Below are 14,170 nucleotides of genomic sequence, written 5' to 3' on the forward strand. Positions count from 1 at the left end.
TACCGGTCTGTATGTGGGATCTAAACCCTCGGCGGGAGCGCCACCATGCTCCCAAGCGGCGCACTGTAGCAGTGCGCCACCAGGCCGGCCCCACAGAAGCATTTTTTACAAGCACATGCTCAGTTGGATGACAAATATTTAAATCAATTTAACCTTGATCTTGTTGCTAGTTATATTAAACATAAATAATAATCCAGAGAAGAAAAGCTGCTACAACAGGTAAATATATAGAACAGGTAAAATATAGCTGATAGTTGCTATGTAACATTGAGCTTGAAGAAATCTGTCAAATTCCCTTTAGGAATGATAAGGATTCCTTAGGAATACTTCATGCAGGTAAAGTTTAAAAGACAATATATTAAACATTTCAGGTTTCATAATGTTCTTCAATTGCTCTCACAGCAAAATGCTTGTTCATTTGTCTAAAGTTACTGGTCCTGTTTAGTAAAACTCAAAGAAGTAGTAAAAAATTTCATTGTCTATAATTTAGCTGAACTCAAATTTGAGCTTTGATAGCTTCTAGGAGAGGCTGGCATGAAGACTTCTGGTCCTTTCATAAGTGTATAATTAAATGCTACTAAACTTGAAAGAGAAAGATTTCCCCAAAGTCTTAGAGGACAATAACCTTATATCACTTTTCTATTTTCTCCCCATGTATTCAGTGCATTACCAGCCTCAACTCACTTTCAATGTGGTCTAAGGTTATATTGAAGCAAGGTTTTGTTTGTTTTTGCTTAGTTTGTTCAGTTTTTTGGTACAAAGATGTTAGAACTCCTATTTTGGAACTTTAGAGTCAGCCAGTCAAAAAAAAAATATTTACTACTCTGAGCACCCACTATAATCAGTGTTATGAGACTTAACAAAAGAAGTAGACTATCCATGTTTATTTATAAGAGTTCACAATCTAACAGAAAAAGATAACCAGGTACCTGGAATGGAAAAATACATACAACCTAAACCCATTTATTACCATCCTACTTTCTCAATGTAATATATTTTTGCATAGTTTTTTTCTTTCTAGCTGAGAAAGACAGAAAATAAAGTAATGTTTTTATAATGCTGACCACATTTGTTTTATTTCAAAATAAGGCAAAAGAAATAAGGGTTAATAGAAATGTGTTATTCGTACTAATTTTAAATATCAATTTAAAAATAAATGCAAATGTACAAGTAATACAAATATTTCTTGCTTATCACTGCTTAACCAAAACATAAGAATTATAGATAGTCATTCAGATTTTCCCCCCAACATCTAACTTTTGTTCTTAAATGTTCTCAGCTCTAAAAATGTGTTTCTGCTGCTCTCTACTGGGAATGAGGTATAACTGCATCTCATAGATACAAGCGGCAGTACTTTACGGCAAGACTAATTGTGATTCCCTGTTTAAAAAACCTTTCTCCTGAAACTAACTTTTAAATATAATTTTATTCTATTTTAAAGGAATTGATAAATAGCTAACTATCATCTGAGAATGAAAAACGGTTAAGTTCTTAGCCTTTGGATATCGGAGGAAGAGGAGAAAGGCCACAGGGGAGAGGGAATGGGGGAGAGTAGGAGAGAAGTTAGAGGAGAGAGGGGAGGGATAAGGGAGGAGACAGGAGGAGTGTGAAGAGGAGAGGAAAACCGTCAGGAGTAAGGGGGCAGAGGAGAGGAAAGACAGAAGAGGTCAGGGGAGCAGCCTTTGGATTTTTAAAAGTAAAAAACTAAGGCCTGAGACAAACATTAAATTAAGCTTTGCTATTCACCAAATGAGAAAGAAAATTCAAGTAAGAGGAATACATATACATATGCCATCAGGCATAACTGCTTCCAAACACAATTTTTTTCTATCTCAAAGAACACTGCTAGCTCACTTTTCATTTAAGTCCTATATTTAATGCATTAAAGGGTCTATGACAGTCCAAAGTACAAAGGTGATTTATTCACTGAGAATCACTCTAAAATGGATTATCAGGTAGACATTTAAATATTTGTCAAATGAAGAAATACTAAAGACTCTTTTTCATGAGCATTTAAGATAACAGAAATCCTAAATGCTAGCAATACAAATTTTCCAGGGAATCTGTGTTCACTTTCCAACATAGCTCATTAACTATTCCATCTTCTATAAAATAATATGATAAAGGGCTTGCAGTTTTCCTAGTGGCAGCTTGAAAGAGTTATTGGGGTTTTTTTGTTTTGTTTTTGGGTTTTTTTTGTTTTAAGCAGGAATCACCAAATTAATAAAACATGTATTCCTGAAGATATTCTTTGAAAAGTAAACATTGAATATCAAATTCAGTATCTCTCAAGGACTTACATTCCTATGTTTTTAAACTGACTTGAAAAATTTAGCAATTACTGAGCTTCTACTATATGTTACAGAATTTTAACTATATTATAACCAATCCTCACAACTCTAAAAGAATGAATATGATTATTCTCTCTTTAAATGAGGACTTGGAGGTAGAAAAAGATTCAAGTAACTTGCCCAAGTACCAGAGCCAGGATTCAAACTTACATTGGTCAGTCTCCAAAGCCAAATTCTCCACTATTCCTTGCAGCTTACTTTCATTGGATGAAGAACATTACACTAACAGACTAGTAAGAATTGTAGGCTGTAGCAATTACTCTTTCAATATTTCAGAAAAGCAATACTACCTTTCAAAAAACAAAACTGAGAGCCTCTACCAAATATCAAGGGAATTCTAACTGTCTCTCTGACTACTGTTCTGAGCTCCTGGTTTTAGAACATGCAAGAAACAGAGCCCTGGTAGTAAAATAAAGACCCTCCCTGAACTACACCCTCAGATGCCCCATCAGCCTTCATTCTGTCAAGGCCAGGGATGGGAGAGCAAACTAAAAAATGGTGTAACAGGAAAAGCCAAGGTAACAGAAAACTAATCTCTTCTCTATTTCATAAATTCTGCTATGAATTCTGCTATAAAATTTTAGAATATTAATTAAAATAATACATATGTGATTTAATTTCCAAATCTGTACAACATTTAAATACTAAATTCAATCCTTTTTTTCAATTTGACAAAAGTCACAATAATTCTGTTTTATAAAAACATACCAGCAAGGGGTGGCTTATGTGAGTGAAGAATACAGGGCACGCTGACAATTAATTTGTGGTCTGGAATGGGGAGCACTTTTACATCTGCATTCCTAATTAAAACAGAATGAAAAAGTAAACTGTATTTTAAAAAACAATTTTTTATGTATAAGCCACAGTTGTATTTTTTTCCTTCTCAAATAGTATCTGACTTTAAAACAAATTTTAGAACCAATAAAGGAAATCAACAATTTAAGAACTGAGACATTTCTTTTACTACAATAATTATAATTACACACTAGCTAGAACAAAAGATAACATAAAATTTCATGTGCATACCATTCACTCTTTTCTACTCTAGGACATTTTCAGATTTTCAAAAACGTAAAAATAAAGGAAAATCAATGATCATTGTGTCAATAATTTTTAAAAGCCTAAAAATTAACATATTTATACAATTTTGAAAAGTCACCTTTCCTACCTTAATGGTAAAGCAGTTTTGTCTTGAACTCTCCCCAGTATAAGACCTTCGTAAGGTTTTTTGTGTGGAGAATCTAATGGGAACACAAACTCTCCTGAACTAGTGATCTGATAGGAAGGAGCCAAAAGAAAAGAGTTATTTTTTCCCTTCACTATACAATTTCCACCCCCCACCCCACCCCCAAAATTATTAAGCCTCCGGGCTAGTGCTGTTCAATAAAAAATATAATGTGAGCCACAAATGCAAGCCACATGTGCAATTTTAAATTTTCTAGTAGTAACATCAAAAAAAGTAAAAAGAATGCAATAAAATTATTTTAATTATATATTTAATTTAATCTAACATTTAAAATATTATCATTTCAATATGTAATCAGTTCAAAGAAGCTATTGAGATATGTTACATTCTTTTGTACCATGTTTTTGAAATCCAATGTATATTTTACACTTAACAGCACGTCTCAATTTGGACTAGCCACACTAGCTGAAGAGCCACTTGTGCTAGCAGTTACCATAATGGACAGTGCAGCTATAAGGATTTAAAAACTATATTTATACTATCTAGATGTTTTAATATAATTTTATTATTATCTTGCACATAAACAATCTCTACTTTTCATTAAAATGTATTCCTTGAAACCATGTCATCATTAATTTATTAATTTATTCAAATGACATTTATTGATTATCAGCAATGTGACCAAGTAGATCAAAATAAAGCATTTTTCTTTAGTTATAGGAAATAGTGTCATTAAATACCATCAGAGCTAAAATTAATAAGGAAAGAAGCTGGGTAGTTGATAAAACAGTCAATAGCTATTCAGAGACCAGCCCTCGGCATTATAAATTCAGAAATTCAATTTTGTCATTTCACCTTGGGATGACCAGACTCTCAAAGACCCATGTAAGCTAATCAAACTCAAAATATAACTTATAATAACAATATAAATTAATTTACCATGGGGATATATATTTTTCACTGTCAGAATATTCATATCTATTATCTATAGAACCCTTGACCCTATATCAAGGTACCTAAACCACTAAATCAGTAACCAGAAAGTCCTTTCATCTCCTTCAGGACCAACTAGAAACAGCGCCCCTTACACACAATGCTACATATACACTGACAAATTCTTATTCTTTGGATAGCCTTTATACGCAGTGCAGATTACTTCTTATATTGTAACAATATTTGTAATCACCTAATAAATGTTTCACATAATATATATTGTACTTTTGTTTTAACCTCTGGTCTTATCATCTCAGAACTGACTACTACTATAGATGAATAATCTCAGCTTTTATGTATTAACATTTTACTGGGCTTGATTTCAGATTGACCTCTTCCTGACTTTGGCCCAGTCTATGACTATAAAAGAACAATCATAATGGGCAGGGTGAAACGGGATGTTATATTCCTGTCATCGTCTTATACCAAATCAAACAAAATCAAACATGATCAAAGTACGTCATGAAAGCAAAGATAAAACTGTAAATCTTTGTTTAGCCAAGTCCCATGAAATAGGTACAAATAAACAATACACAGATTTTAGAAGATACTCCAGTAGACTAAAAAGTATATACAAAGCACATAAAAGTACAACTCTGTGTCTAAAATAAATATTCCAGTTATACAACTTTTAAAAGATGAATTAATAAAACTTGGCTTATCTTTTTAAAATTCAGGGGAGCGTTTATGGAATTCATCTGAATAGTCAACGTATCTTTAAAAGTACAATGAACTCTGAATTAATGCCTTATTTTTCTATATTCTTGTAGCACACAAAGATATTATAGACCATTCAACCAACCCTACAGATGGAATCATTTCTTTCAAATACAGGCACAGCAGCACATAAGGCACTGAGGACCTAAGTTAACATTTAGAGCATAAAAGATTCTTGGGTTCTGGCATCTTCTCTGCCCCTCTACACGGGTTACTTTGCTATTCTCTACTGTCATCCCCAGCAATGTAAGAAAAAGAAAGAAAGATGTCACAACGGGTGACTGAAATTGTGGATATGTAGAGGGGGAGAAGATGAAGGGTAAGACTATTTCTAGGTTTGGTAATGGATAAATTCCTCAAAGTATTTGTTTGTTGTTTTTTTATTTTTTTTTATTTATTTTTTTTTGTCCTTTTTGAGACCGGCCGCACCGCGCTCAGCCAGTGAGCGCACCGGCCATCTGTCACAACGGGTGACTGAAATTGTGGATATGTAGAGGGGGAGAAGACGAAGGGTAAGACTATTTCTAGGTTTGGTAATGGATAAATTCCTCAAAGTATTTGTTTGTTGTTTTTTTATTTTTTTTTATTTATTTATTTTTGTCCTTTTTGAGACCGGCCGCACCGCGCTCAGCCAGTGAGCACACCGGCCATCCCTATATAGGATCCGAACCCGCGGCAGGAGCGCTGCTGCACTCCCAGCGCCGCACTCTCCCAAGTGTGCCATGGGCTCAGCCCTGTTTGTTGTTTTTTTTAAATTACAGACATAAGAGCTTTTTAAAATTTCATCCTCATATCTTCCTGATTGATTTCCCAAGGCCAGCAGTTTGGGATCCTACTACAAAAAGACACAGAAGAAACAGGTAAAAGCCTTGAGAAGAATAAGATGTTTAACAGCAAAGTGAAAGTTTTAATAAGTCCATTGTGAAGGAGCAAAGCAGTGAGATGTTATGCATTAAAAAGTAGATGTGGGGGGGCCGGCCCGGTGGCGCACTGGATAGTGCGCCGCTTGGGAAGCGCGGCGGCGCTCCCGTCCGAGGGTTCGGATCCCACGTACAGACCGGCTCCCGCTCACTGGCTGAGCGAGGCGCGGGAGCAACGCCGAGGCTTGTGATCCCGTCGCCGGTCCCCGGTCCGGTACGGGGGCAACACTGAGGGTTGCAATCCGTTGCCGGACACGGAAAAAAGACAAAAAAAAAAAAAAGTAGATGTGGGGCTTTAAAAGGAAAAAAACGTAGATGCTAACTTTATGTGACATATATGTCACACTGTAATTACAAATAACTTCTGAACTTACTTTTACCCAATGCCATTCAGCAACTATCTCCACAGACCAAGAAGGATAAAGTTCTTCCTTTACAAAATGTAGGTGTTTCTGTCTATTGGTCACCCAAGTAACAACAAGGCAGTTTGGTGCAGCCAATTCAGGGACAGGTATTTGCTTTATTTGCAGTGGTGATAAATAACTGTACCTAAAAATAAACAGAAAAAAATATGAGCAAAATTCAGTACAAAAAAAGAAAAATAAGCAGGAAGACCTAACATTGACTCCACAAATACAAAGTTGCTCCAGCGATTTGTGTTAACTAAATATGAAGCCACAGTGACACCTGGTGGACACATTATTACACACAACTCAGAAATAATTTTTTTTTTACTAATTTAAAATCATCAGTCTGTATTTTTTTAATCACTTCTAAATACATTACATTTTGGTAATTTTACTATTTATAATGCATTTTCCTCCCATTCAAAATTAATCAAATATTATTGTTTGGATCCCACAATCTATATGTTACACAAGAAGCCCATCACAGTGAATCTAGAAACAGGTGAAAGTGGTAATGCCAAAGCCAATTTATTTCAATAAAGCTTCTCATACTCCTAGAATTCTCAAACCCTACACAAGATGCTTGGGTCATCTATCATCTCACCCATCCTCATTTCCATCCCCCTACATTTGCAATCCCCAATCTATCAGCCTGCTTCTTTCTTCCTCCCAATAAATTCTACTAGGTTCTCTGAATTCCTCATACTTTATTTAAAAAAAAAAAAAATCCTACAGTCTTGTACCTTCTGGCCATCAATACTGTGAAGTCTATTTGTCTTGCTAGAAAGCTACTTGCTCTACAATATCCAATCAAATGAATATGGCCCTTTCTCTAACACCCCATACACACAAAAGAAGGGGAGAGGTCATTATTCTCCTAGCTGCCCCATTGCTGCTTCTAGGCTGTAACTCATCTACTATTGCATAATTCCCTTCTCTTTGAGAAGTATACTGACCAGCTAAGCTAGCCTCTAACGCTCCTTATTAAACCCATTTCATCCTTATTCTCCATTTTCTACGAAGACTTCAGCTCTGAGATCCCTCTACCTCACCAACACAAACGTTGCCATTATCCTGGGCAATTTCAAAGCACAATCCATATAACTAAACTTCAGCTAAACAAGTACAATTGCATTTACCCCTCTTCAGTAATCCACTCCAACGCCATAACCTGGTCATCACTCACACTTGCTCCATCTCTGAAACCATAAACATCACTCTCTAGCCGCAACCTTTTATGCCTCACCTATTCTTTGACCTTATCAAAGCATCCGGTGCCCCATCCCTCCGCTTTGCTGAGTCTCAGTTTCTTCCTGACCATACTTGTTCCTCTTCCCCACAGACAACCAATCGCTTCACTGCCTTCTCATCAGCACTCTCAACTCCCATCCCACCCTTCCCCTCCAACCTCACAGTTCCTACAAACCTCTAATCTTAAATCAATACCACAGTTTAATCCAACTTCTTCATGTGGGGAAAATCAAGTGGAGAAAAATGCAGAACAGAAAACTGGGTCACTAAGTTTATTAAATCCATTCTCATGCTCTCAAAACTATTCACCAATTCTTTTACTTATCCTTGGTCAAGTACTACAAACCCTCACCACTTTTCAGGTCCCTTGCCTAAACTCACTTTTGACAGACAAAGTTAACTCATACATCAGTAAAAATGAAGTCCACCGAGCTCCTTCAATTGCCCTACTCTCTTCCCCCTCCTTTACACACCTTTACTTATCTATTTCTATACATCTCCTCTTAAAGGAAATGGCATGACTTCACCTATTAAAGCTGATCTCTCCAGCTGTATTCTCTTATCCCCAAATTCTATTATCTCTAATGCCAATTATTCTCCTCCTGTATTTTCAACCTCTCTAGTAGCTCTTTACTATGAAACTATAAATATGTTTATACTATTCTATTCCATTTGAAAAGAAAGAGGAGAGAAGGGGGAGGGAGAAAAGGGAGAAGGAAAAGGAGAGGAAAGGGAGGGGAGGGGAAGCGAGGATAGAAAAAAGAGAAAAGAGAGAAATTCCCTCAATTCGATCTCCTTCCGTTTACAACTAAGCTAAGGACTGCTACGCACTTAGTCTTTCTACTTTCTCTCCCTTATTTTTTCTTCTGTTGACTCCAATGAGGCTTCCACCAGTTTACCTGCTCTGAAAAAAGTAAATGACCACCCAACAGCCAAAATTAATAGACATACAAATCTAGCCCTAGCACATGGAAACTGTTTGAAGTCAAGAATGATCAATAAATATTTCTTCAACAAATAAATGAGTAAAAGATCATATCTCAAGCACCCAAGTTTCCTGCCACCTAGGCCAGTGCTCTTCCAGCAGACTAGCATTTCTTATCATCAAAGTGATGATCCTAAAACACTAATTTTGCCACAGTATGAAGAATGTCAGGTAAAAAAAATTGAAGTAAAATGGTTTCAATAATTGCAGATTTCTTGATTGCCTTAATTTTATTTAATTGGCTTGATTTGGGAGGAGGTGGATGGAGGAAATACTCATATTCCTTCTTCTAGCTCTAATCTCATGGAAATCACTGAGCGAATTCCAAAATATGCAACAGCACCTACTCTTCAAAGGAAACACAGGTGACACCTTTGTGACCTAGGTTTAGGCAAAGGTTTCTTAACTACAACATCAAATGCACAAGCGATCAAAGAAAAAGATGGACTACATCAAAAAGAAAAATTGGGGCCGGCCCGGTGGCGCACTGCTACAGTGCTCCGCTTGGGAGCGCGGTGGTGCTCCCGCCGAGGGTTCGGATCCCACATACAGACCGGTTCCCGTTCACTGGCTGAGCGAGGTGCGGGTGCGACACTGAGGGTTGCGATCCCGTTGACGGACATGAAAAAAGACAAAAAAAAAAAGAAAGAAAGGAAAAAAAAAGAAAAATTGTGCGTGAAAGAACACTATAAAATATCCAAGTGGATCACCTGGTTTAAAAAAAGAAAGAAGACAGTGAAAAGAAAACCCAGAGAATGGGAGAAAATATTTGAAAATCATATATCTGATAAGGGTCTAGTATCCAAAATATATTTTTAAAAAATCTTAGTCATTGGCAATTTTTTAAAAACCCAGTTATAAAATGTACAAAGGATTTAAACATAGTTCTCCAAATAAGATAAACAAATGGCCAATAAGAACATGAAAAGATGCTCAACATCATCTATGAGACCGTGCCCTTTTTCTAAGCAAAAACAACAGATAAAAGGTGGCGCCCAGGGGAAGTTAAGGGGGAGGGCTAAGCATAGAGAGGCAAGGTACATGCACATTTGACCTTTTCAAGGATTAGCCTAAGCTGGGAAGTCCCCACCTGCTAAGCATATAAATATGATCTTTTGTGTTACAATAAACGGAACTGCCTGACAGAACCCCCGCTGCATGTGTCTGTGTTTGTTCCCTATCTGGGAGAGCAGCAGCATGCTCACCCATCTCTTGGAATCTCTTTTCGCCCCATGTCCTGGGGGGGAAAAAAGGGCAATCCCTTTGGCCTCAACCCTCTAGGGAAAGGAAAAACCTGTTGGGGGTCCTGTGCGCCAGAGACGCCCAACAATCATCAGTCATTAGAAATGCAAATCAAAATGACAAGATAATTGCACACCCAATAGGATGGCTATAATTTTCAAAATAAATAAAACAAAATAAGTGGAGAAACCAAAGATGCAGAAAAACTAGAACCTTCATTGCTGGTGAGAATGTACAAAGGTACAGCTGCTGTGGAAAATAGTTTGGCAGTTCTTCAAAAATTTAAAGATAAAATTACCACATAGTACAGCAATTCTACTCCTAGGTATACAAACAATTATACCTGAGAGAACTGAAAACATATTGCCCAGCATTAGCCAAACTGCAAAGACTGACCTCAAGACTGACCTCACTTCTCAAACCAAGTTCAGGCAGTTTCCAAAACCACCCTAAAGTTCAAAACTTTATTAGTTAGGCCGGCCCGGTGGCGCACTGCTACAGTGCACCGCTTGGGAAGCGCGGCGGCGCTCCCGACGAGGGTTCGGATCCCACATACAGACCGGCCGCTCACTGGCTGAGCGAGGAGCGGGGGCAACACCGAGGGTTGCGATCCCGTTGCCGGTCCCGGTCCAGTACGGGCACGACACTAAGGGTTGCGATCCGTTGCCGGTCACGAAAAAAAGACAAAAAGACAAAAAAAAAAAACTTTATTAGTTAGACACACAGAAGTTATTGAAAGCTGTTATACTCACAGTTACAGTTTATTAAGGGAAAAAACAGAGATTAATATCAGCCAAAGGAAGTGAGTTAAAGGATACTAAAGAGATATGACAACTGAACATAATGCATAATCCTAAATTTTATTTTTGCTATAAAGGACATTTCTAGGACAACTGGTGAAACCTGAATAAGGTCTGTGGGTATAGTACAGTATTAATAAATACATTGTATCAATGTGGATTACCTATTTTGATAATTACATTATGATTATGTAAGACAGTATCTTTGTGTTTAGAAAACACACTGAAATATTTTAAAGTAACTTTTTCTCTTAAATAACTCATTCTCTAGTCATTCAGGAAAAAATTATATAGAGATATCTACATACACACACACACACAGAGAACAGATACATGAATTCCTTGTATAATTCTTGCAATTTTAAAAGAAAAAAAATCCTAGTGGCCCATAAACAAAAAGCATACGGAAGGTGAAGATAAGTGTGGATAAGAAATTTCTTATCTAATTTCATATTTCAAAGAAATAGGAGTAATTCGGTCTAGAAAATTGAAGGGTGAGAGGAAATGCAACTAAAGATATTCATTATAACTAGGGGGAAAACTTAAAGTTTTAAAAACACTATTAAAAGGAAACATCATCTGAGTAACTAATGGAACTTATCATCGTAAGAGATGGTATAAACTAAAAAATGGTGTCAAATTTAAAATAAAAACAAATTTAAAATAAATTAGACAAATTCATTCATAGTAGGTTATTAAAGAAAGTTAGAAATATTTTGGCACATATTTCTTTTTTCTTTTTTATATATATATTTTTTCTTTTATTATTGAAACAGAATCTATTGTACATATCTGTAGAGCTTAGAGATGAATATCCATACCTATGATGGCACATATTTCTAAACTTTAGAATTTGATACCAAATAAGGCAAAAATGTTGCCCTTTGGTGTTACAGAAACCACTGTGAACTGGTTCAGGAGCAAGCCTTAGTGATTAATAAATATATTACTCTTGATGTTCTTACAAATAGTTCTACTTCAAGGGAATTATCCAGTTAAGGAAATTAAAATTTAAGAACTATTTAGAGCATTTTAGTAGTTTCAGATAACATATATCATAAAGTAATGGTTATAGTATATTGAAGTAGAATGTACAAAGGACTATAGTTTTTAGAAAGTATATCTAACAGATAATTCATTTCCACATACCTGTTACTTCTTTTAACTGATTTGTTCTGCCATGGTGGATCTATCACAATTACATCAAATGTTTTCCCACCTGAAAATAAAAACACAATTTCAGGAAATACCTTCCGTATGTAATCACTTTAAAAACTAAGCATGTTCTTCAAAACTAGTGTGCCTTCACTACAGACACAAACATAATGGAATGTAATATAAGATTTGCAGCATTTATTCAAATAGAATAATTTACCTAGAAAAATTAGAGAGCTCCCTTACAATTTAGTACCTCTGGGATTTTCACATAGGTTCACCTATTGTTATTTTTGCAGAGACTATTTGCAGATGAGTACAGCTCACTGAGTTGGACACTTAGGACCTGTAAATTCCCTGTAAGTGTTGGCAGCCATATTAATATGGTCCTTTCAAACCCATCCCGTTATTTAAAAATAACATTTTATTTTTAAATAATTTAAGTCTTAAAACTGATATATTAGCCATAATAAAATTTCCCAGTTTTCAACTAATGTCCTTTTTTCTGGTCCAGGATCAAAACCAGGATTACACACTGCATTTAGTTGTCACATCTCCTAAATCTCCTCCAATCTGGGAAAGTTTGTCAGTCTTTCTTTGCCTTTTATGACCTTGACACTTTTAAAGGCTATTGGCCAGTTACTTTGTAGAATGCCTTCCAGTTTGTGTTTGATATTTCCCCATGATTAAATTTAGGCTATTTTTTGGCAAGAGCATCACCAAAGTAATGCCTGTTGTACCCTACCAGAGCAATATGTCAGGAGTACAGGAGGTCAAAATGTGTCATCATTTGTGATATTACCTTACATAACTTAGGTAAGGTATTGTCTGCCAGTTTTCTCTACTTTTTCCCTTGTAATCAGCAAGTATCTTGGGAGATACTTTAAGACCATGAAAATATTCTCGATCACATCTTTTCACCCACAATTTTGACATCCAGTTATTACTATGGTGTTTACCAAATGAAAATTTCTTAGTTCCATCACTCTATGCATATTTATTAACTGGAATTCTACTGTAAGGAAGAGCTGTCCCTTCTCCCCCTTTCATAAACATAGGCCTATTTTTATAAATGTACAGTCTCATAAGTAATCAAAAGAATGCAAATTAAAATAAGGCAGTGATACTTTTTAAACTGTTAGAGTAACAAAGATCAAAAAGAACAAAAGAGGGGAGGGGTAGAATAAGATGAATTACTGACTACCACTAGTCTCTCACACAAAGACAGACAAAAGAAGGGCTGGCAGTTACCTCACATGGTTAGAACATGGTGATAATAAGACCAAGGTCAAGGGTTCAGATCCTGTACGAGCTAGTCACACACACACACAAAAAAAGACAAAAGAACAAATACACAACTACACTTGGACAAAAATAACTAAAGGAGAGCACTGGAGTGCATCAGAGGAGTAACAGAAAAAATTACGAGCACAAAAACTCAAGATAGCCACACAGACAACAGAAGAAAATCCCCAGCCTGCACCACCCCATCTCCCAGCCAGGAGCAGCTAGGATCCAGGAGGAATTTCTGCCTACAAGAGAAAGGTAAATGAGAGCTGCACCATGGACACCTGCAATCAAAGCTACAAGGGAGCTGCATGGCTCACAGGCAGTGAGGCCACCGTGGGGAGCTGCTGGGAACCCACACAAATATATTAATCAAGAGACAGAGTTCCCAGTGAGTCTCCCCACCCCTCAGGTCCCAGGCAGGAGCTGCATGGCTCACAGGCAGTGAGGCCACCGTGGGGAGCTGCTGGGAACCCATACAAATATATTAATCAAGAGACAGAGTTCCCAGTGAGTCTCCCCACCCCTCAGGTCCCAGGCTGCTTCAGCAGTCACCATTCTGGAATCAGAGCCAACAACCAAGTGCATTTTGCCCTGGGGCCCAATAGCCCCAGCATCTCCACATCCTTGAGGCCCCCTCATGAAACCAGATCCCTGGCACCCCAAGCAGAGTATGGAGGCCACCCACAGGACACAGGGAGTCAGTGTACACACTTACCAAAGCCAAAAAGCCAGCCAATCAGGGCCTTCTGCCACTGATGGTGGCCCTGCTCTCTACAGTGGAGCATCCATGCACCTCCCACAGGGTCACTGAGTCCCTCCATGGCTCCAGCAAATCTGCGCAATCCGATGCACCACAGCAGGGAAACTGTAGAG

The 14,170-nt window shown here is 37.1% G+C and overlaps 1 protein-coding gene across 1 annotated transcript in view; it reads right to left on the reverse strand.

Annotated features, from left to right (window-relative positions):
* The window catches only part of METTL4 (methyltransferase like 4), a 38,024-nt gene that overhangs the window by 3,391 nt on the left and 20,463 nt on the right, over positions 1–14,170 (reverse strand). The window contains exons 6-9 of the mRNA XM_008569161.1: positions 12,002–12,071; positions 6,542–6,716; positions 3,520–3,626; positions 3,060–3,151 (exon numbers count right to left, since the gene is read on the reverse strand). Coding sequence (XP_008567383.1) covers positions 3,060–3,151; positions 3,520–3,626; positions 6,542–6,716; positions 12,002–12,071 — 444 coding nt within the window. The remainder of the gene's footprint in view (positions 1–3,059; positions 3,152–3,519; positions 3,627–6,541; positions 6,717–12,001; positions 12,072–14,170) is intronic.

The sequence above is a fragment of the Galeopterus variegatus genome, unplaced genomic scaffold, assembly GCF_000696425.1.
Source record: "Galeopterus variegatus unplaced genomic scaffold, G_variegatus-3.0.2 Scaffold471, whole genome shotgun sequence".
Taxonomy (NCBI): Eukaryota; Metazoa; Chordata; class Mammalia; order Dermoptera; family Cynocephalidae; genus Galeopterus; species Galeopterus variegatus.